This window comes from Meleagris gallopavo, chromosome 1 (assembly GCF_905368555.1).
Source record: "Meleagris gallopavo chromosome 1, MGAL_WU_HG_1.1, whole genome shotgun sequence".
NCBI classification, from domain to species: domain Eukaryota; kingdom Metazoa; phylum Chordata; class Aves; order Galliformes; family Phasianidae; genus Meleagris; species Meleagris gallopavo.
This window is the reverse complement of record NC_139404.1, coordinates 134,457,925-134,478,408: the sequence shown is the minus strand read 5'-3', so window position 1 is coordinate 134,478,408 and position 20,484 is coordinate 134,457,925. Positions and strand designations below refer to the sequence as shown.

The 20,484-nt window shown below is 42.2% G+C and overlaps 1 protein-coding gene across 1 annotated transcript in view; it reads right to left on the bottom strand.

The window, feature by feature from the left end:
• The window catches only part of SH3RF3 (SH3 domain containing ring finger 3), a 234,894-nt gene that overhangs the window by 72,452 nt on the left and 141,958 nt on the right, over nt 1–20,484 (bottom strand). The window contains exons 2-3 of the mRNA XM_085214906.1: nt 14,605–14,880; nt 8,257–8,352 (exon numbers count right to left, since the gene is read on the bottom strand). Coding sequence (XP_085071032.1) covers nt 8,257–8,352; nt 14,605–14,880 — 372 coding nt within the window. The remainder of the gene's footprint in view (nt 1–8,256; nt 8,353–14,604; nt 14,881–20,484) is intronic.

Below are 20,484 nucleotides of genomic sequence, written 5' to 3'. Positions count from 1 at the left end.
GATGATCTGCAAGAGTGCTTCCCATTCCAGAGGTGGTACTGGAGGCAGAACTGCCATTCTGTTCTTGTTCTGCCGCTGTACAGTGTGACTCACCAGCACGACTCAGCTTCAGCATGACTCTTCTCTTACAATGTAACTGAAAACATAGAAGTTTAAAACAGGGAGAAAAAAAGGATGAAAGGACTGCAAGTGAAAGGAAATGTTAAAATGGATGAAAAATATCAGTAAGAGGAAACACTTTGTATAGAGATATTGCTCTCCACCCAGGCAACATGATGGTTTGTAACCACCAGTTACTGGTTTTGTAACACAAAGCTACTCTAACAGCACACTAACAGAATAACATCCATTTTGAGGCAGAAAACAAAATCCTGTGTGGAAATAGTGCAACATGACAGAACAGTACCCAGGACTGAAAAACACATATTCAAGCACCAGCACAGTTCAGGAAAATTGGAAGTATGGGGAAGGGTTGATGAGTGCTATATGCTGAAAGCACATGTAAAAGACAGGAGGTGAGTTCCCAGTCTTCTCATTTTGGGGAAGAACAGTAAACACGATTTTGCAGGAGAAATTTTGGAAGTCCATAGTCCTACTACTACAGAAAGAGATCTTGTTATCACATCTAGAGAATCAGTCCATCTTACTTAGGTATCTAACTTGCACTTTCAATTTTTGTACCTAGTAGGCAGCACTTCAAAAATGCCCCTTACAGATATCAAAATGATATATATGCTTTTAAAAGACTCAGAAAACAATCATATTTGCCAAAGCTGTGTGCTTAAGTTGGCAGGACTGGAAGCTGCCTATAAATAACTCTGGAAAGTTATTTTTGCAAAATAAAATCTAGGAAATTCAGATATTAATGTGGTGAGTGAGGAAGATGTTTCTGATTGTGACAATTTCTGGTTCAACAGTTCCTGAAACCATAAGAGATGGTAATACTTTATATGTGGTTTTGATGAGTAGGAAGATTGGTCACAGCATATGAATCTGAACAACTTAATAATGAGTTCATCTGTGTGCAAGTAGGTAGAAGGACAAGCAACAGAAGACATGTAACTATAACTATAAATTTCCAGCAGGCATTTTTTCATAACCTAGGGCTATGTCTAAATTTATGTGCGGGCTCTCAGCAAGGCTCACCACAGGTCTCATGACTGTCTGGGTTGGAGGATGACTCAAAGGTGACAGTGCTCCCACCCACACTGGCATGCAGGTTTCCTCTTTGTGGCACCCACTCAAGATGAACTTTTGATGCAGGAGGAACTCATGCAGAAAGCAGAAGGCAATCCTGGATCAACTTGTCCAGAAATAGCCTAAGGGGAGTAAGAGATTAAAAAACGTCTACTGAGGTGAGGAGCTCAGCTAATATGATGTAGGGGGAACTGGGCATTTAGTTCCAATGATGACAACCCAGCTCAATTTTATATCCTGAAGATGGAGGAAAATCTTATAGGATATGCATGAATAATCACCTCATGAAAGACGCTAGAAACTAACAGAGTACTTAGAATAAATGACCTAAAGATTAAGAAAAACAGGAAAACAAAATGATCGCCCAGAGTTATGTTAGTATACATTTTACATTGGATATTAAAACAAAGAGCAAAAAGTTGTTTATTTACATAACTAAAAGGGAAAAGAAGACAGTGAGCTGTTATGCTGAGAAGGTGAGACAGAGATTATAAAATAATGCATATATGACTCCCAAACTAGGGAAGTTCCTAGTCCAGCAGCAGTACAAGATGCAAATACACTGACCATTTTGAAGAAAATTCTTCACTAGCTTACAGAAGGATAGTATATTACTGTTGTGCACAATAGATGGAGCCTGCTTAGGAAGAATGACTGCCCTTTAGTAATAAAGTAAATATGTATTTAGAGCGTCAATCTGCACTAAGAACCGAGAAATCCCAGGTCTGTGGCCATAGCTTTCATTTTGGGCTTTCAAAACTCATCTGGAAAACACAAAAGTTTCTGTTGGCAATACATCCAGAACAAGATGGGAAGGGTGGTGCATGGTCTATACATTTATATACACTAGAGAGATTGCAAGTGACAAAAGCAGTGAAAACAATTCACTGAGAAGATGGATGTATTCCAGAAATGTGCAAGAGACACCCAAAGTTTCCCTTAACAAGCAGCAGCACATTTGAATGTTTAATCTCCTTCTCCCTTCTGACTGCTAATACTCTTAACTTTGCTGACTGGCATCATAGTTATTTGAAGTTATTTAAATTATTTTACTTTGTATGTACGTGACAGCACTCTAAATCAGTAAGTTTTATCCATTGATTGACGTGGAAGTAGCAGTAAGTGTATAGATTCTTCCTGAGGTCTGTCTTGCATCTTGTAACACAACTTCTGCACTTTTAAGTTAGAATGTGAAACACAGCAATTATATTTTATACTCCACGCAGAAATTTGATACCAGAAAATATCCTGCAATATTCAACCATCTTCTATGCAAGGGGAAATCAAGGAGCACCAATTTTATAGAAATCATGAAGGTGCAGGAATTAGGGTCTTAAAACAATGTAATAACAAAATCTGAAAATGCATATCAATAAAGCTTTTCAATAGAAATTAGCCAAACACCTCTTAGAGCTTACATTACTGCCAGCTTTACAAGGTTCTTATTCCACTTTTAGCTGACGCACAAAGGGAGAGAGAAAAGAAATCAATTCAGATGTTAATGGGTATAATTCTTAACTCATTAGTGTTACACCTACTTACTACTGGGGTGAATTTGTTCCTCTGAGATTTAGTAAGTCAGCTTTTCTAAAATCATCTATGGTTTCATTTTATCCACTTCTAAAAAGCCTCAATTTTTACTAGCATTAAATGACAATAGCATGGCTAAAAATTTTGGCAGTCCTTAAAAACAGATAATGCAGCGTTTTTCTGATAGGGTACCAAACAAACCTTACTGCTGAATGCTCCCTTGTTTAGAAGGATGTCATAAAAGGGATTGTGAAAGGCGCATATTTGTTCCAAAGAGGAAACATATCTTTAAATGACTGGTCAGGCTTCAAGGCTGAATTCACTGTGGGAGTCTCATAGGGGTCCATCTGTCCTGCAGCTGCAGGAGGAACAGAACAGGTTGAGGAGAGGGAAAACACAGACAAGAAGTATCTAGTATGATATTTGGATATTTGGAACTCAACTGGGGATCTGTACATAGAGAAATTTTTCTTCCAAAATTCACCATCTGGACAGAACGTCAGACTGTGGGGCACAGCACCAGGAAAACACTGAACAGTCTCAAAGTGAAGCAAAGCTTAGGCTGGGCTGTGGGAAAGGCTTTGGTTTTTTCAGACCAGCTCTCTGCATCTCTTCCTGGAACACGTGGTTTTCACATTAACTTAATGCACAGACACACACGCGTGTGCTAACTCCTAGACCTCTGCATTCATCTGGTGTCTAATTAAGGACTGCCTTCAGCAAAACAAATAGTTATACAGCTAAGGACAAATTCTGCTGGAAAGATGGCTCTCTGTGACACTACGCAATGCTCGCAGGCTGGCAAATGTTCTTGGGTACCCCTGTATGGGGTAAGGTGTTTTAAGGTGCTTGGTAGATTCAGTGCTACAGTACAAAGCTGTTACATGTGGTGATCTGCACTGCAAAGCTAATTCTGGAATGAAAAATCATTGTTTTAATTAAGAAATGCATTTGGCTTTGGATTTTTTTTTTTTTTCCCTTTAGGCTGAACTCTTTCTAAACACAGACTCACAAGATTTTTTTTCCCCAGGTCTTGAGGGAGTCTTCTAAATCCACACTGCAGGGCACAGAGACCATCAGGTCTGCCAGTTCTCCTGCTCCTTCTTTCTTCAAGACCTCCTTTTTACCTTTTCTTCATTCTGACTGTTGAGAACAGGAGAAGATCCCCATTACTCTGCTTCGCTGCTCTGTAAAAAGACTTTTAAAACTCCTAATATGACTTAATCACAGCTTTCAGTGCCCCTGCTGCCATAAAACATTATTACAATGGGCTGGCACTTCATCAATTGTAATGTGCTGATATTACAGTCACAGCCGCGCTCCTCGTAATTGCCCTGCTCCACCACAGACTCGAAAGGCTTCTTGATCATGGGGAATGCCTCTCTGCTCTGGAGCTGCAGGCTGGGTTTCGGGGATTCGGGTCTAACAGCTCTGCTTTCTGTAGTTTCTGGTCATCAAAGCAGGATTCGGATCTTCCAATACTTGACACACTGTTGCCCTCAAATTTCATTCCTGCACACCTATATCTATTAGAACACACTATAATCTTCATTATTCTCAATTTTATACGAAGCAGCACTATACTTAAAACATCCAAGCAGAGATAACAGCAGTTATTAAGAATGAAAGAGCTAGCTCAAAGACAGTAAAATAAAAGAAATACAGTTAGGGCTTTGAATTCCTTACAGGTCCTGAACACTTCACAGCAAGAATAGGACTGCAGACCATACAGATTATTAATAAGATGTTTATTTCCAGGCACCGTGAGAATCAGTTTGATTGTATTGTGGATTTTTTTATGCTGATAAATTAAAACATAAATGATCAGCCCCAAAGACTTCTACTGGAGATGAAGTATGACAATAAATAATTTAAAAAAAGGTGTTAACTTCTCTTGACAACATATTGTGTGTGACTCATTCTGTAACAGTCACCATTGTGAACTGTGAATAAATATAACTTATACTATTGAAGATTCTGTGGTTTGGGACAGAGATGACACTACTGAGCTGGGAAAAAAGCCTCTCTGCAGGGAGCTCTCAGGCACGGCAGGCATACAAGCACCCGTGCTGGAGACTGAAGGAATAAAGCACAAAAAAATGTCATGTCACACTGTACATCTGGACAACTACACATAATGCTGAGATAACACACTTTCTAGAACACTGTGGGGTATCTTCCTCTAGTATTCTGTGGCACTGCTTTGTGACACTACAGTCTTATTCTGGAAGTTGCCCTCACAGACAGCAATTCAGAATCCTTGAGCCATCAGCTTGTTTTGTAGCACAGCTCTGGCTGCTGTAGCGAGAGCCTTCTTTGGTCCGTGGGAGCAGCTGGGGACATTAGAGCCTGACATTAGAGATGGCCTCTGGGCTGGGATTTGCTCCATCCACAGCTTTGGGTGGCATGCAAAATCCTACACACTTCAGCTGATCGGCTCACACAAGTGAAAGGCTACTGTGCAAGTTTAGCTTTGCTTATTCTGCACATTTTGCCAAGATTCTGAAAACCACTTAATGGACTTGGACAGGCTCAAGGAGTGTTTTTAGATGGAAGTACTACTTGTTTAATGGATTTATTTTATAAACATTGGCACTGAGACTTTCAAAAATTCATTGGGATTTGGCCTGCTGATTCCTCCTAATTTTTGATGTAAAGTAACACACAAACCTGGCAACAGTGAGATAACTATAAAACTCCAATAGCTGCATAAGCACATTTCATACTCAGAAAAAGGCCTCCATCCACTGGGATGCAGATGAAATAAGTGGCTGATGTTCACGTCCGGAGGATCATTTCCCTCTGTCTTTACAAACCATGGCACATGTATTACATCCATGGCATCAAAGTGTCTCATTTGGAAATGCCCTTTAGATCTTCTGATTCCAAATTTACGTGGATAAACTATGTGTGTGCATATTCATATAAACAGGTACATAAAGGTACATAGTTGTACATTTTTTTATATACATGTGTCTGTATATGAACATATACACACATACGCATTCCTACGCACGTTCTTCTCCCTGGGTGCTGGGTGCCTGGATGTTGGTATTTCTTTAGAAACTTCCAATATTGATTTTCTGACTCTACACAACCATGCTTCTTATTCCTCCATGGTTGTCTGGGGCACACTTATTTAGTGCACTGTGAACTTCAGTGAGACAACACTGCACTTCTTCCCAATGGGCTGCTCAGCTGAGGCTTTCAGCTCTCCATCCTACAGGAGCAGTAATTAAAGAGAACAGATACCTAGGGGTGGGAGAGGGATAGGGATACTGGATGGTGTGAAGGTAGTGCAAGCACTTGCAGCCAGCAGGTGAAATTAGAGCTGTGGAAAGGTGGCAGGGTGTAACTGTGGCTGGCTGGCAGAGGTCCCCTATTCACTCTTTCCATAGCAAAATTCAGGACAGTCACATTACACCCCTAGGGGCTTGAAAGACAATAGGAAAAAAAGATGAAACCTGGGAGAAATCTTAGTTGTCTGTTTTAATCACAACAAACTGAAAAGGTCTTTACATGCTCAGAATAGAAGAAAACTAGTCATTAACTTATGGGCAGCAGCTGGTTTTCCAATAACTGCTCCTACACATTCTGGTTTTAATATCATTGTTCTTGTCAACTGTGGGAATGCAATGTGTATTAATGATGGCTTATTCCAAATTGGTCATTGTTGGAGTTAATAATTAGGTACTCAGGCACTAATTATCTCTGTTTTGTCTCAAGCCATTAACTAAGAAATCTGGAGAAGTAATTTGGGATGCAGGCATCAGAGCTGCATGCAGTAGGGCTTGGGTGGGCTCTGTTGTACCTGCATATGAAATACTTCACCTTGGAGAGAAGCAACAGCCTACACCAATGCTGCTGGGTGGCTTTGGGATCATCGAGCATCCAGTGGGGAATGGCAGAACCTATCCATCAGCTCTTTGAACCTCTAGTTCACCCATGAGGGAGGAAAGCTCCCCAAAGGTGCTTGGAGAAGGCAGACAAGCTCCAACAGGGCTACAGTAAAGGAACTCCGAACTTCTTCCCTGAAGAGCCTCTAGCTGGATGGGCACAAGCAGGAGAGCACGTGGCAGTCAGAATAGCTGGCAGGATGGTTCTGCACAGAGGACATGAGGTCCAAGTGTTTAAGCCAAAAGAAGTCTCACATGAAAATGACTTACGGAAAGTGCTCAGGACAAAGAATTCTCTCTCCCAGAGACTTCAAGCACAACTTAACTGTGGAAGACAGACCTATGAACAGACACTACTGGGGTTCCCTAAGGCTCCATTTTAAGGCCAGTTCTCTTAGTGTTTTTATAAATGATGTGGACATAGAACTTGAGAGCATACCAAGTAATTTTGCAGACAAAACTAGATTAGGAGGAGCTACTGACCCCTTTGAGAGTGGAGAGGCCTTGCAGAGTGATCTCGACAAACTGGAGGGCTGGGTTCTGGGTTCTGGCTGATGGCAACCTGAGTGTGAGCCAGCAGTGAGCCCTGGCAGCCAAAGGCCAACCGTGCCCTGGGGTGCACCAGGCCCAGCACTTCCACCAGGCAAGGGGAGCGGCTGTCCTGCCCTGCTCTGTGTGCTGCCTCACCTCCAGCACTGCATGTGGTGTGGGTGCCACAACGTAAGGACATAGCGCTGTTAGAGTGTCCAAAGGAGGTCTGTGAAAGTGTGGAAGGGTCTGTAGGGCAAGGTGTGTGAGGAGCAGCTGAGGTCCCTGGGTGTGCTCAGCGCAGAGCAGAGGAGCTGAGGGAAGGCCTGATGGCGGCTGCAGCTCCTCACAGGGAGCGGAGGGGCAGCGCTGAGTTCTGCTCTGTGTGACAGCGACAGGGCCCGAGGGAACGGCATGGAGCTGTCAGGGGAGGGGCAGCTGGGGGTTAGGGAAAGGGGCTGCACCACAGGGCGGTGGGCATGGAACAGGATGCCCAGGGTTATGGTCCCAATCTCAAGGAGCATTTGGACATTCCAAAGAATGTTTGAATTTTAGGTGGTCCCATGTGGAGCCAGTATTGAGATTTGATGATCCTTGTAGGTCTCATCCTACTCAGGATATTCTGTGATTCTAAGACATCCTGCTAAAATAACTTCACAGATCCTACCAAAAAATAAAGCAAAACAAAACCCAAACACTCGTGGCTCTCCCAGAGCCCTCTGAAGGGCTCTGTTTCTGAGGCACAGCTGAACCATGGATCTACCTCCCACCCACCAGCAGCTTCTGCCTGTCCTTGGTTGCATACAAGATGTCCAGCTGTGGTCCCTTCCACATTAGCTATGTGCACTGAAGTGATTATACCAGAAATGCCAAAACTTTAACAGTTCCTGGCATGCATTTTGCTGGCTGATTCAAATTGAACTGACCAAGGTAAGAATGTATTCTCAGTGCCTTAGGGCAAAACAACAAAACTTCCCTTTTCAGTTATTCTGGTATATTTTGTTCCTCTCATTCAAGATTTTCCAAGGTTAGCTTGCCCTTGTCGGTGTGAAAATAAATACGGGACATTCACAGAACCACACACCTCCATCTGTCATGATCTTACCTCAACATAGAGGATTGGGAAAATACCAATTTTGTCGCCCAGCATTCCTTCAGCCCAGTTGTCATCTACCCTCCTGATGACTGTCAAGATTTCATCCTAAAACCAGAGAGACACAGAATATGCCATCAGATTTTTCCACAATACAGAGTTACCTACACGACAGCTTAGGGAGAGAGCATATGAAGAAGGCCATAAGCCACATACAAACATTCCCTCAGTCCTGGGCCCAGCATCCACTGGCAACTAGACTACACTGCCAATGCACTGAGTGTAAGTTTTCCTTTTAAAACAACAACAACAACAACAACAAAAAACAATAAAACAGGAGATGAAAGTGCAAAGCAGGCAAAACAGAAAAGATAATAAAAAAAAGTTGCATTCTACTGAATCAGCTTCAGTTTAGATGCAAGTTAGTTCTGAAAAATCAATGACACTATAATATCACAGTTAATCTAAGCAAACTTGCAAAAAAATCCCAGCTAAAGATGACCTTCTTTTGTCACTATAAAGCAGGAGATTAAGAAAAGTATAGGTAAGTAAGATTTACAGTGTTACAAGCTTTTTCTGATAGATTAAAACCTAAAGCACACTAGTCATTACAAAAGCTCACAAGAGTAGAAACGAACTTTGTTTCTGTTTGAGCAGTTCAGCTCATTGTTAGATCTGTGGTGTCACAGCTGTGTGCTGGATTTGCAACCCCTAGCCAGGCTCTGCCCCAGCACCGCTTGCAGCAACTGCTACTGAAGGCAAGCCTGTATGCCCAGATCCCACTGAAGCTTTCCTGCAACTGCAGGAAAGAAGTGGGCTGAGAGAATCTGTGAAGCCAAGTTTGCCAATATGTCAGTCCTCTCATGGCATCCAAGCTTCCTCTGTACCCATGCAGAAATCTGTAAGAAGATAACATCTTCCTCCAGAAAGCTGATCATTCTCACTTCATTTTCACCACTTTCAACACCTTAGGAAAACAAAAGTGTATATATACATATGGTATACAACTCTCCATGTAACAAGCCATCTGTGTTAACTGTCCAGGTGAAAGGAGATATATTTTTTTGCAGTTAGATCTCGAATAGGAAAAACTAATTCCTAACCCAGGCTGTTCAGACTACAGATTTAAATTGACAGAAAACGACCAGAACAGTGATGGGCATATTGTGCTGTTCTGAACGTGCGCATTGTGAACATGTGCACATTCAAATAGTTTAAATGTTTCCTCTGAATTATTCATCTGAACAATCCATTAGGGGAAAGCTAAGAGAAACAGCCACACACTGAATCTTTCAGCTATTTATTACAGCTGGAAGGATGCAAAAAGAATTTGTGCATTTAATTTCCTGAAGAAAAGGATAGTGTTCTCTTCCAAAGCTGTGTCTGCACGGACCATTTTTGATCTGTGTAAAGAACTGACGATTATATGTCTCTGCAAAGTTTCCACATGCTCTTACAAAAGACCGATTATCATAAATCTAGGTAAAGAGGATAAATGTGGAAAATAGAAGAGTTCATTGCTTCAAGAACCTGCTATATCTGTTCCTACTTCCTACATTTTTTTACCTATTTTCTCCAAAGACTTTTTACAAAACACAGTGTGTGATGAGCCTACATTATTGTTACATGCCTATGTATACATCCATGTATCTTCTATGCTGCATATGCACATGCACACATAAGAACTTGAGAAAAAAACTTTTGAACTATAAAACCCCATAAACCCTTGACTAGATTTTATACTGGAGGAGCTGTGCAGTCTCCATCCCAGGGGCAGGCTAGACAGGCACATGGCAGGAGAGGTGGATCCTGTGCTGGTCCTGCTCAAGGATGGGGCAGAGAACAGGTGAGCCTTGAAGATCCCTTTTTAGCTTTGCTTTCTACAGACTTATGAAATCTGGAAGCATTTCTATTCATGTCAAGTTTGGCTGTCAAATGTGGCCACATATGAGAAAATCAGATCGTTTCACATAATGAGATATGCTGACTTTCAAAATGTGCATCTTTGAGGGAGAGCAAAGTGCAAATCCTTGGGAATGCTTTCCATTACAGAATTCATTTTCAGAAGGGTGCTAAAAATCTCCAGGAATTACAGCAAAGCCTGAAACATCTCCTGACATTCTTTGTTAATAGAAAGCTTCTTTGAATTCAGAGCCCACAACATCATTCTACACACTGGGCTGGCAAAAGCTTTGACATTAAAATAGTTCATGTCTTAAATTAGTTGGATAGCTGTGATACTTATAAATTCTTCGAAAGATTCCCTAAAGTATCATGAATAGTAGAGAACCACAGATCTCTTGGCATATCACTTAAACTTTCTGAACCTCACTATTTCACATACACTAAATTGATTTCCAGGCAGCATTAAGTGAATCCAAGCTTGAAGTCTCGTTTCAAAAGCCATTGGTATCCATTGTAGGTTGACAAAGACACGTTGTGCTCTTTCTGTGCCTGTTGCTAAAGTGTCTATTTGCTCCCCTACTACCTGCTGAAGTCTCTCCTTATTCACCAGCATGGGGCAGTCTTGTTCCAGCCAGGTGTGTAGGACCTATGCTGTCAGTTTATAACCATTATCAGAAAATAAGTAGAAGATAAATCATGCAAAAAGCAATCTGATTGATGGCAAAATGAACCCTTTTGCTGAGGAAACAGCACAAAATTGTGTCCAATAATAGTCATGACTCACAGCCTGATTTTCAGTGTAGTCATTAATGGCCACTAACAAAGCAACATCAAGCAGATGATGCGCCTGCTATTCTGCAAAATGACAGCTCCATCTCCAGCTGCAGGAAGGTCCTAGCACTGACAGGATGGCAGGGAGCATCTCTGTTGACAGCTACAGCATAGCAATCTCTCTGAAAAGCAAAGACTGCCAGTGCTGAGTGCTGAGGGTCAGGGATGCAGACAGGCACCAGTACAGGATGTTATGGCTGCAGGATTGGCACAAAACTTGTTAAACATCGATGCGGGCTGGAAGAGAAAATGATGGGAAAGGAAGTAGAGGAAATGGGTGATGGGATTGGAAATGTGATGAGCAACAAAGTATGGGAAACAGCTGATGCTTTGGGAAGTTTGAAACTTATCTGCCACTGGGACTCAACCTCCAGAGGGCCACTGGACTCATGCATGCAAATGTGGTCAAACACCAGAACAGAACTGGGCTCAAGACAGACTCCGTCTAAGGCTGGAGTAACTACACAGCCGGCCAGCCAGCCATGTGATTACTCCAGATGTGTATTGCTGTAGCTGAAATCAGAGTCTTCTTGTATCAGAAATCCCAGCCCAAGGAAGGATGGGTCAGTTTTTTGAAAGACGTAGCAAGAGCACAGGCTCATACAGCAGTATCACCTAAGGAGACGTTAGCAAGCTGTGTTCAGTGAGCATATCTCAAAGTTGTGTAGCAAGATGCTCCATGCTAATAACAACCATGTTAGAGAGAACCGGGAGCTACTGGACTTAAACTGACTGAGGGATGCAGCCAGTCTTACAGAGAGCAATGTAATTGCTCAGTGGTTGATTTGGCTGATACCTGATAATCGTTGAGGAAAATATATCTTAAGTTGTGTACCCAGGGTGATTTATTTTCTTGTGGTTCCTGCAAAGGCAGGACCCTCTGCCTTTACCTATGGCTAATTAGGGAGGAGGAGTTAGGGAAGCAGTGCATACTCATAAGAGAATGGCAGGTTTGTTTGTTGCCCTGGATGCTCAGGAGGCAGGTTGCTCTGTCCCTCCCAATTTTACACCTACAACAACACATAAAGAACTATTATCATTGATTTATCTTTGGCCTTTTCTCTGTAGAGTGTTCTGCAGACAGAAGATGGAAACAGGTAAATGGCAGAAGCCCTATGAGGATCAGTGTACAGCATACTTCATATTCCTTGCACTCCATCTTTGGAACAACAGAACATATTAATGTTGAAAAAAAACTACTGAGAGTAAAGCCCAAGTATTTTTCCTTTGTTTTCTTTTATTGCAACCAACAAATATCCTAACTGCATGGTAACAAAGAGGATGGGGAAAGCAAAGTCCAGCAAACAAGTAACAAAACATAATAACACAGACGATCTCTATGTTTGTTTTGTCTTCTGGTAGTTTCTGTTAAGAAGAAATTTCTCCTCTATTATATGTTTATAAATAAAATCCAATTATAAAAGTCTGGTAGCATTAAATGATATTTGGGACACAAATAGATTGTGCTAGTTTGTATGAATGGTGTGTTGATGCAACTGTTCCACCTGAGAAAAGAGAAAATAGTGTAGATGAAATTGAGATCCAGCATCCTTACACCCAAACTGGGACACTCAAATGATGACTGCTACTCTGAGTGAGTGCCAAATCACATCTGCAGCAACCAGTTGCCCGTGACTGTGCAGAGGAACTGGCTGCATCAGCAGATGATCTAAAATCTGAGCTAAACAGGAACCTTCATCAGCGCAGGTGACAGCTAAAATTAGCATTGGGAAATGTGATGAAAACACGATGTTAAAGTCACAAGATGAAAAATAGATTACTCACTGTCAGAGAGAACAATAGACAAGACATAAAAACAGTTACAAGGTGACAGTGCACGTAGTGGAAGGAACTAAAGAAGAAAACAGCAGCAGAAGTGAAACCAAACCCTCTCTGGGGAAAACACAGACACCAGGGATAAAAGGATGCAGAGAGTAACAAGAGGGGTGAGAAAAGGAAAACTGAGAGATTGAGACTAGAGCTATACAGCAGAAAGAAATGCCTATGGGAATGGACAGCCAAGAAAATGAGAACTATCAGTATGCAAAAAGCAGTTACTGTAAAGGGAGGATAGTAATAAATGGCACCACATACACCAAACACAAAAGTACCCGAGACAGCACCCACTGGAACAAAAGAGACCACCACTGCCTGCCACATCAAATGTGTTGCTTCTATCAAGCAAGTGATGAATACCTTAGACAGACGAGGAAAATAAACCACTATTGTACCTCTACCTGGGCAGAGTGCCAACAAATCTGTCTCAGTATATTTGTACATATACAGTATCAATATATATAGTGTCTCAGAGGTAACTCCTGGCTTTGTTAGTGCACAGCTCCCACCAAGCAGCGCATTCACTCAAGAGTTTCACAGCTCCAGCGAGGCTGTGTTGTCACAGGGTCTGCAGTGTTTGCAATCAAACACTTTGCTCTCTGAAGAGCAAAAATGCTTACAAATCTTTTGTTAAATAAGTATGAGAAAGTATATGTTCTAGGAAATTGCATTCTGCTGAGAAATGTGGCACAACTGAAAAAGATGTTACATTTGGTGAGAAAATTACATGCTGCAAATAATTCATTGGGCTATAATAACTAGCCTCCAAAGAGGAGGTCAGTAAAATCCTGGTGAAGGATATTTTTATCATCTATTTCATATTCATTTTCAGCATAACTGTTATTACTTTATGTGATACTGTAACAACCACAGACAGCTAAAATAAAATAGAAAACGACAATGAGCAGGTTCTCCGTGGCTTTCAGTGCCATAAATTAACCTTAGGGGATATGCTTTATTTTACTATGGGCTTCTTGATATCCATGAATCCCATCTGAGGTCAACACAAACTGCAAGGAAAAGGTGAGTGAAGTAGAAAGCAGGAGGGGAGGTGGGGGAGAATGGGGAAACGTGGCATTTTAAACCCAAAGGAAATGACAATATCTCGGTTTTCCCTAATTCCAAATGGAATTTATTAAACGGTTCTGTCTTTAAAAAAAAGCAATGACTTTGTTTTAAATGCCTGCTTTTAACGTCTTTGTTATTAAAATAGGAAACTTTGTGATACATGATGGTAGTGTGTTTCGGTTGCTAACTGGGATGTGGTGCAATGAAACAAACATTTTAAAGCTCCATGGCATTTTTAAACAAAAAAAAAAACAACAACACAGAAACATCTGATTCAGTAAGGAACGGTAATGGACACATTTCCATTTCCTTTTTTTCTGAGATTTGGAAGTTCTTGCATAACATTTTGATATATATGTTTTTTAGAAAGAAAAGCACCATGAAGTGCATATACCCTTCTACTTGTTAAGTTGCACTGGCTTTATGCTAACTTCGCAGTACCTGCCATGAGTTACCCAGTGGTCCATCCTTTAGACAAAAAGAGAGCAATTTCTCAAGGATGCTATCTTTGGGCTTGGCTGGCACACTGCAGGAGCAGCAACTGGGCTCTGCCCGATGGGGAGGAGGAGATGTCAGGAGACATCAATGTCCTTCAGCACAGGATGAGGGGGCACTCCACTTAGAGAAGGAAATCCAGGCACAGTTGCAAGAGCCACTTTCCAAGCAGGTGTTTTTATGTTTGTTTGTTTGTTTTTAGGAAAAAAAACATTATTCCCCTACCTTGGTGAAGGTCAGGCAATCCTTGTCTTGATCTTTATCCTTTATTTCAAAGTCGTAAAGTGCTTTGCCCTGAGGTGGAGCTTGAGGGAGCGGCTTGATGCACTGGATGTAGCTGGCGGGGAAGAAGCCATGGTTGCCATTGAGTTCCCCATGATACCAGTTCTCATCCACCTTCCGCCGCAGTATGATGATGTCCCCTTTGTTAAACTTGAGGTCTCCAGGCTCTTTTCCCTCGTACGTGTAGAGAGCTTTGCCGTAGGGAAGCTGTGAAGCACTCTGGGAAAGCAAAATACACAACACAGCATTAGGAAAACCCCAGCCAGAGCCCATTTCCTTTTTGAAGTCACCTGGAGCTAGATGCAAAGTAATCGTCCATGACTACATGACCCCAATAGCTATAGTGACCTGCTACATGGCACAGGACCCTGAATCCTTCACAAAAATGAGGATGTGAGTGGTAGTGGATAGAGGAGGTAAGTGTGGAACACCAGAGTCAGCAGTGTGGCAGCAGAGAAGTTCGGCAGTGCTCTTGGGATCCAGCTGAAACCCATAGCACCTTCTGTCCACTGGCACAGGCTGCTCTAGCAGCAGGAATCTGTGATTAAACGAGTAGAACGTGGCACAGCTGAAGGTAAAGCATCAGACATTCTGACCTTTGGGACTGCTTTGGTTTCTGTGGTACAGCAAAATAAATGAAACAAAACCAGCTTGAAGATTCATATGATCTTAGAAGTTGGCAAATTAAATTTTTTTTTGTGATGTTTGTTTGAGGAACTCCAAACATTTTTGAGTTTGAAGCTTTTAGTTTAGCTTTTCATTCCGGAGCCAAATACCCTTCCTTCTTTCAAATCCCCAAGTCTCATGCTGTTCACTGAGGGCTACTGTAAACAGTTATAATATTCTTTGTTGCTTATGAATTAATGCCACTGGGGAAAAGCGGAATAGACAGAATGCGTCAAATCTTTCTTTTAGAACTAAAAAGAGCTCTGAGGCTTTTGCTCTCATTAAAAGAAAGAAAGAAAGAGACTTAAAAAAAATCACAGTGCAAGAGCAAAAAAGAAGCTTAAAATGTGAATAAATCAGTGTGATAGAAAACAGAAACCTATTCCGGTGGAAATCCCTTGATTGTGAAGAATTCACCCCAGGGGCTGATTTGGCCTGGTGCAAGATTCCCTCACTGTGGCTGTGACACCTCTTTTGTGGCAGTGCAGCTTGCCCAGCCCGTGCCTTGCCCTTCCCTTCACAGGGAGCAGCTGTGGGGACAGGCAGCTCTGCGATAGTCAGAGTGACCCATACTGGGGGAAAGGTGCATCACTGTATTACCCTATAACATTTCTCATTTTATTTAGCTTGATCCAAAAGCCAGTTTGCAAGACTCAGCCCAAATGTGTAGCATCATGTACTGCAGGGAACATAAAAGGGGCTATGTAAACAAATCCAAGTCCCTCCTGTACTGAGGACACCCCATCTGGATGCAGTACTCCTGATGAGGTCTCACCAGTGCTGAGCAGAGGAGCAGGATCACCTCCCTCCACCTGCTGATCACACTGTTATTGATGCAGCCCAGGATACGGTTGGCTTTCTGGACTGCAAGGACACACTGCTGGCTATCTTCATACATGGGCATTAACCTGCTCTTCTTGTTAGGACAGAATTGAATAGATGTACAGATCTTGGTAAGCATGTGAATGTAAAAACTCCTGCTTGCATCACGTAGCAAAGGAGTCAGCAAAGCAGGCATTAGCTGTATAACCCTAACCCTGTGCTCCCTGGGATTTGATCTCTTTTGGATGAATTGTCTCATTACCAGTTCATTGTTTCTCTTTTTTTCCCTCCTTATTCTTCTTGGTTATGCTGTGTATGAATGAAGGTACCCACTTGAAAACCACTATATTGGAAGCACCTTCAAACATAACAAAAAGTGCAAGAACACAGAAAATCAACAAAGCTTATGCTAACAAAGCATACATAAAACACTCTGCCAAACTACTGACAGCATCCCATTGATACACTTTTTTTCCAGTGCCAGGACAGTGACACCAAAGTGACACCCCTAACACCAAAGCTTTGTTTCTCTTCCCAGTATTCTGAAGTTTAAGCACACAATACCATGTTAAGCAAAGCACAGATTGCATCACCTATCTTAAAAAATTATTAAGCTGGAAGAAAGACTATGCAGCTTGGAGGAAATCTAGAAATAAAAGAATTTATTTCCTTAACTCACGCTGGGAGAAGACAATTAATCAAGCATGGAGCACGACTTCTGCCAGGTGAGTACTGAACCATTGCTGATCCAGGCAAAAACCTGGCAAGCGTGCTCTGGATCACCTGCCTAAGATGGGGCCTTCCTATTCCTGACACCTTTGTAGTGAATCAAGGTCTGGTCACTTTCTTTACTTTTTAACCTTTTTGCTCCCAAGCCTCATTTTTGCCTTGTTAAAAAATGAACGGTACCCAGAACCACAGAAAAAGAAATGGGGTTTTATGTGGTCTCACCAGTCATCAGCTCAGTACTTACACAATATGTGCCGGGCTTTTCCTGTTAATTAATTGAACTGGCTAGAAAATGATTCAGGTGCTTCTTTATTCCTTAATCTGATGAAAATACAGACTTTTAAGCAAAGCAAGCAAATTGTAACACAACAGCTTGGATCCGAAATCTGGCAATGTTTCATCTGGAAACACTAATGGGGCATTCCCAGGGAATTTGCAGTTCAGGTGCTTTGTGCTCCTGTTCTCTTTTTTGGGCCTTGTTACAGACCACATCATCTGGCTGGGGACTGTCCTGCTCACAGAACGTCTGCACAGAAGTACTGAAACTGCAATTACCAGTGGCAAGGTGCTTCCAAAATGAAATGTTTCCATTACCACCTAATAGCATTTCTCATTCTGAGCCACAGCTTTTCAATCAAAAAACAAAACAACAAAAAAACAAGCCCTTCCCTTCCCCCTTATTGTTTAGTCAAAAAGATACCCTGTCACTGAAAAACAGCTGTAATATAGACATTTCCCAGCCTTTCTCTAAGGCCATTTTGATTAAAACAACCCAGAAAAAGCTTGTGTTCACTGCTGCCCAGACAGAGGTAAAAAATAAAATAAAAAATGACTCCTCTAAAAATTTTCCAATAAAGCTGCTTTTCCATTCTATAGCTCTAAGTGCCTATGCCAGTCAACCTTGGAGAGAAACTCAAGATCACAATTACAGGAAAAAAAAAAAAAAAAGAAAATCACAAAATAAACCCTTGAAGCTTCTTCTTTCAGACATTCTTCTGGCCAAAAGGTCCAGCCTTCAGTAGACCTTTGGTCAGTTAAATAACATATTGAATTCAGGTCTGTAAGAAGCAATCTTGAAGCAGTTTATTATTGTTTCTACTTTTGGTTTCTACTTTCGGATTCAGAGTTACTCTTCACATCTGTGAGAAGTGAGCATTAAGAATATTTCAAAAGCAGAACTAAAATGATGGCTGCTGCTCTTCAGTAGTTGTACCATCACTCCCCATCAACACTCAGGTCATTCCTGGAAATCTTCACAGGATCAAACTCTGCTAAATCTTTGTGCAAGGTACTTCTGGCCTAACCATTCTGCTCTCACTCACTGGATGTCCTTAATCCAGAGGTGAGGGCACTGACCAGGACTCACGGACAAATCCCCGAGCCCTACTGAGGAGTGAGTACTCCTCATTTTCCCTTCAAAACCTCAGCCTTGCGCCCTTCTCCTGTCTCTTCTCGACTCTGTGTAGCAGCATTTTGGTCTGACACACTGTCATCATCAGCATGCCCAAAAGGTCCATTGTGCCAAACCTTCTCTCCTCACCCAAGGGAGCATCTCCCTTGTAGTGTCCCCTACCCAGGGACCAGCCCAATGCCCCCTCCTGTTCCGCTCTCCTGTCCCACCACCCCACCCCCAGCCACCATGGGACTTAGTTGGGCATTACGCCAGCAGCTTCCAAATGAAACAGCCTCAGTCTCTGGCCACGCATTAAGAAACCAATTTACCCCTTGATTTATTGTTAGGCTAACTAGAATTCAGCTAGAATGTGTATTAAATTTCAATACTTCATGTGGGCGTGTACAGAAACGAAGAATGCAATGAAAGGAAGGAAGGAAGGAAAGAATGAAGTCACATCAATGGCAACGGCCAGTTTCTGCTTTCCTGCCAGAAAATGCTGGTTGGCACAGCGCTGAATGCTGCCAAAGGTTTCTTTTCACTTGCAGAAATCAATAGTGACGTAAAAGCCTGAAGCGCTAATATGCTGAAAAGCCCCTTGCAGAAGACTTAATGATATGTTGGCAACTCAATCATTCTGCATTTCTGTTTCAGCAACGTCAAATGGCAGCAGTTAAGCAGAAACCTGCTGGCAAATTGACAAACAACAGCCATGAAGCAATTAAGTGGCAACACTGGAGAATTTTTCATTACATATCCTGAAGAACAAAAGGAGGGGGGAAGAAAATCCACAAACGTGCTTATTTCCAATAAATTCTTCCAGTAGAAAGCTCTGTAGAGCGTAAGCTGCACAGGTAGAGCAGGTGTTCAGTTTCCAAAAATTATGGAAAAGAGGTTTTCTCAATAGGCTCAAAAGCAATGTGAGCTTCAAGCCCACCAGCTGCTGCACCCAGCACCTGATAAAGGTGGCCACTCTAGGAAAAGTGACGCTTGCTTGTTTCGTAGTTGCTTTTGCTGTCCTTGGGCTTTTCCTATTTCACACCCTTTGGGAAGTGAAAATAAAAGCTTCACTGTATGCAACCAGTTTTTCTTGAGATAGCAAACAGAGTCTGGATGTCTGAGGTGAGTATGCATGTAGTTTCTGGGTCCACGTCCAATTAGGGAAGGCGGACACTGAAGAAAGCATCCAGACTCCATGTGCAAAATCACCAGAGAGGCTGACAAGATTCACCAGCTCACAAACACACACGAGAAAAGTCCAAAACTAACTCTTGGTACTAGTTCATTGCATTATGTAAGAATTCAAATGTAAAATACAAACGGAAAAGGCCTCCAGCTACCAAACCCAGACAGAAGTGCTACGGCCCAACACTGTCACTCTCTCTCAACCCCCATACAGATCAAGTACGCATTCACGTTCCCCAGACCCAAAAAACCTCCTGAGGCTGCAGCCATGGCTCCTCTCTGCAGCAGCAGCGCAGCAGACAGACTGTTTATCAGTTGTGTGAAACCCAGGCTGATGCTTCAGGGTAGCTTTCCTCGCCCACCCTTGTATGGCTTGAGCCGTGCAAGGAGGAAAATCCCAGCCTCTCTGCTGCAAGGGTGCCCACCAGAGGAAGGTGTGATGCTGAGAGCACACTGCGTTGCAGCCTCATCCTGAGTCCTGTTTCAAGAGGATAAAAGAATCATGAATACACAAAAGGTTTTTTGTGCTCAAGTGCTTCTTCCATCTGCTCTGTGGCTCTGTTCACAGCCAAAGCTATGCTAAAGCAGGAATGAAACCAAACAGATCCATAACACGCTGCTGTAGCAGCCAGGGAACACCACTACTAAGGACAGACAAATTGTTTTAGGCTGTACTTAAGTCATTTGAGCAAAATACAAGGAAGAAAAGACACCGAAAGGAAAAAGTCATGAAAAGTATGCACATTTGTAACTTAGCTGTAATTAAACACGAACCACTAGCAGAAAGCATAAATAATAATTAAAACACATTGTGTTAATTTTTTGCCTCATTTACTCTGAAGCATCACACAAATCTCAGCCTACGCAGAGATCTGATGGTGATCCATGGGGTTTGTGTTTCTGCCTTCCGACTTGCAGGAAGCTGCCTGTGGGCAGGCTGGGTGACCCTGCCACACACAGCAGCTTCTCATAAATCACATCAGCTGCGGCAGAGAGGACATGGACTGCATAGTGGAATATAGACCAGC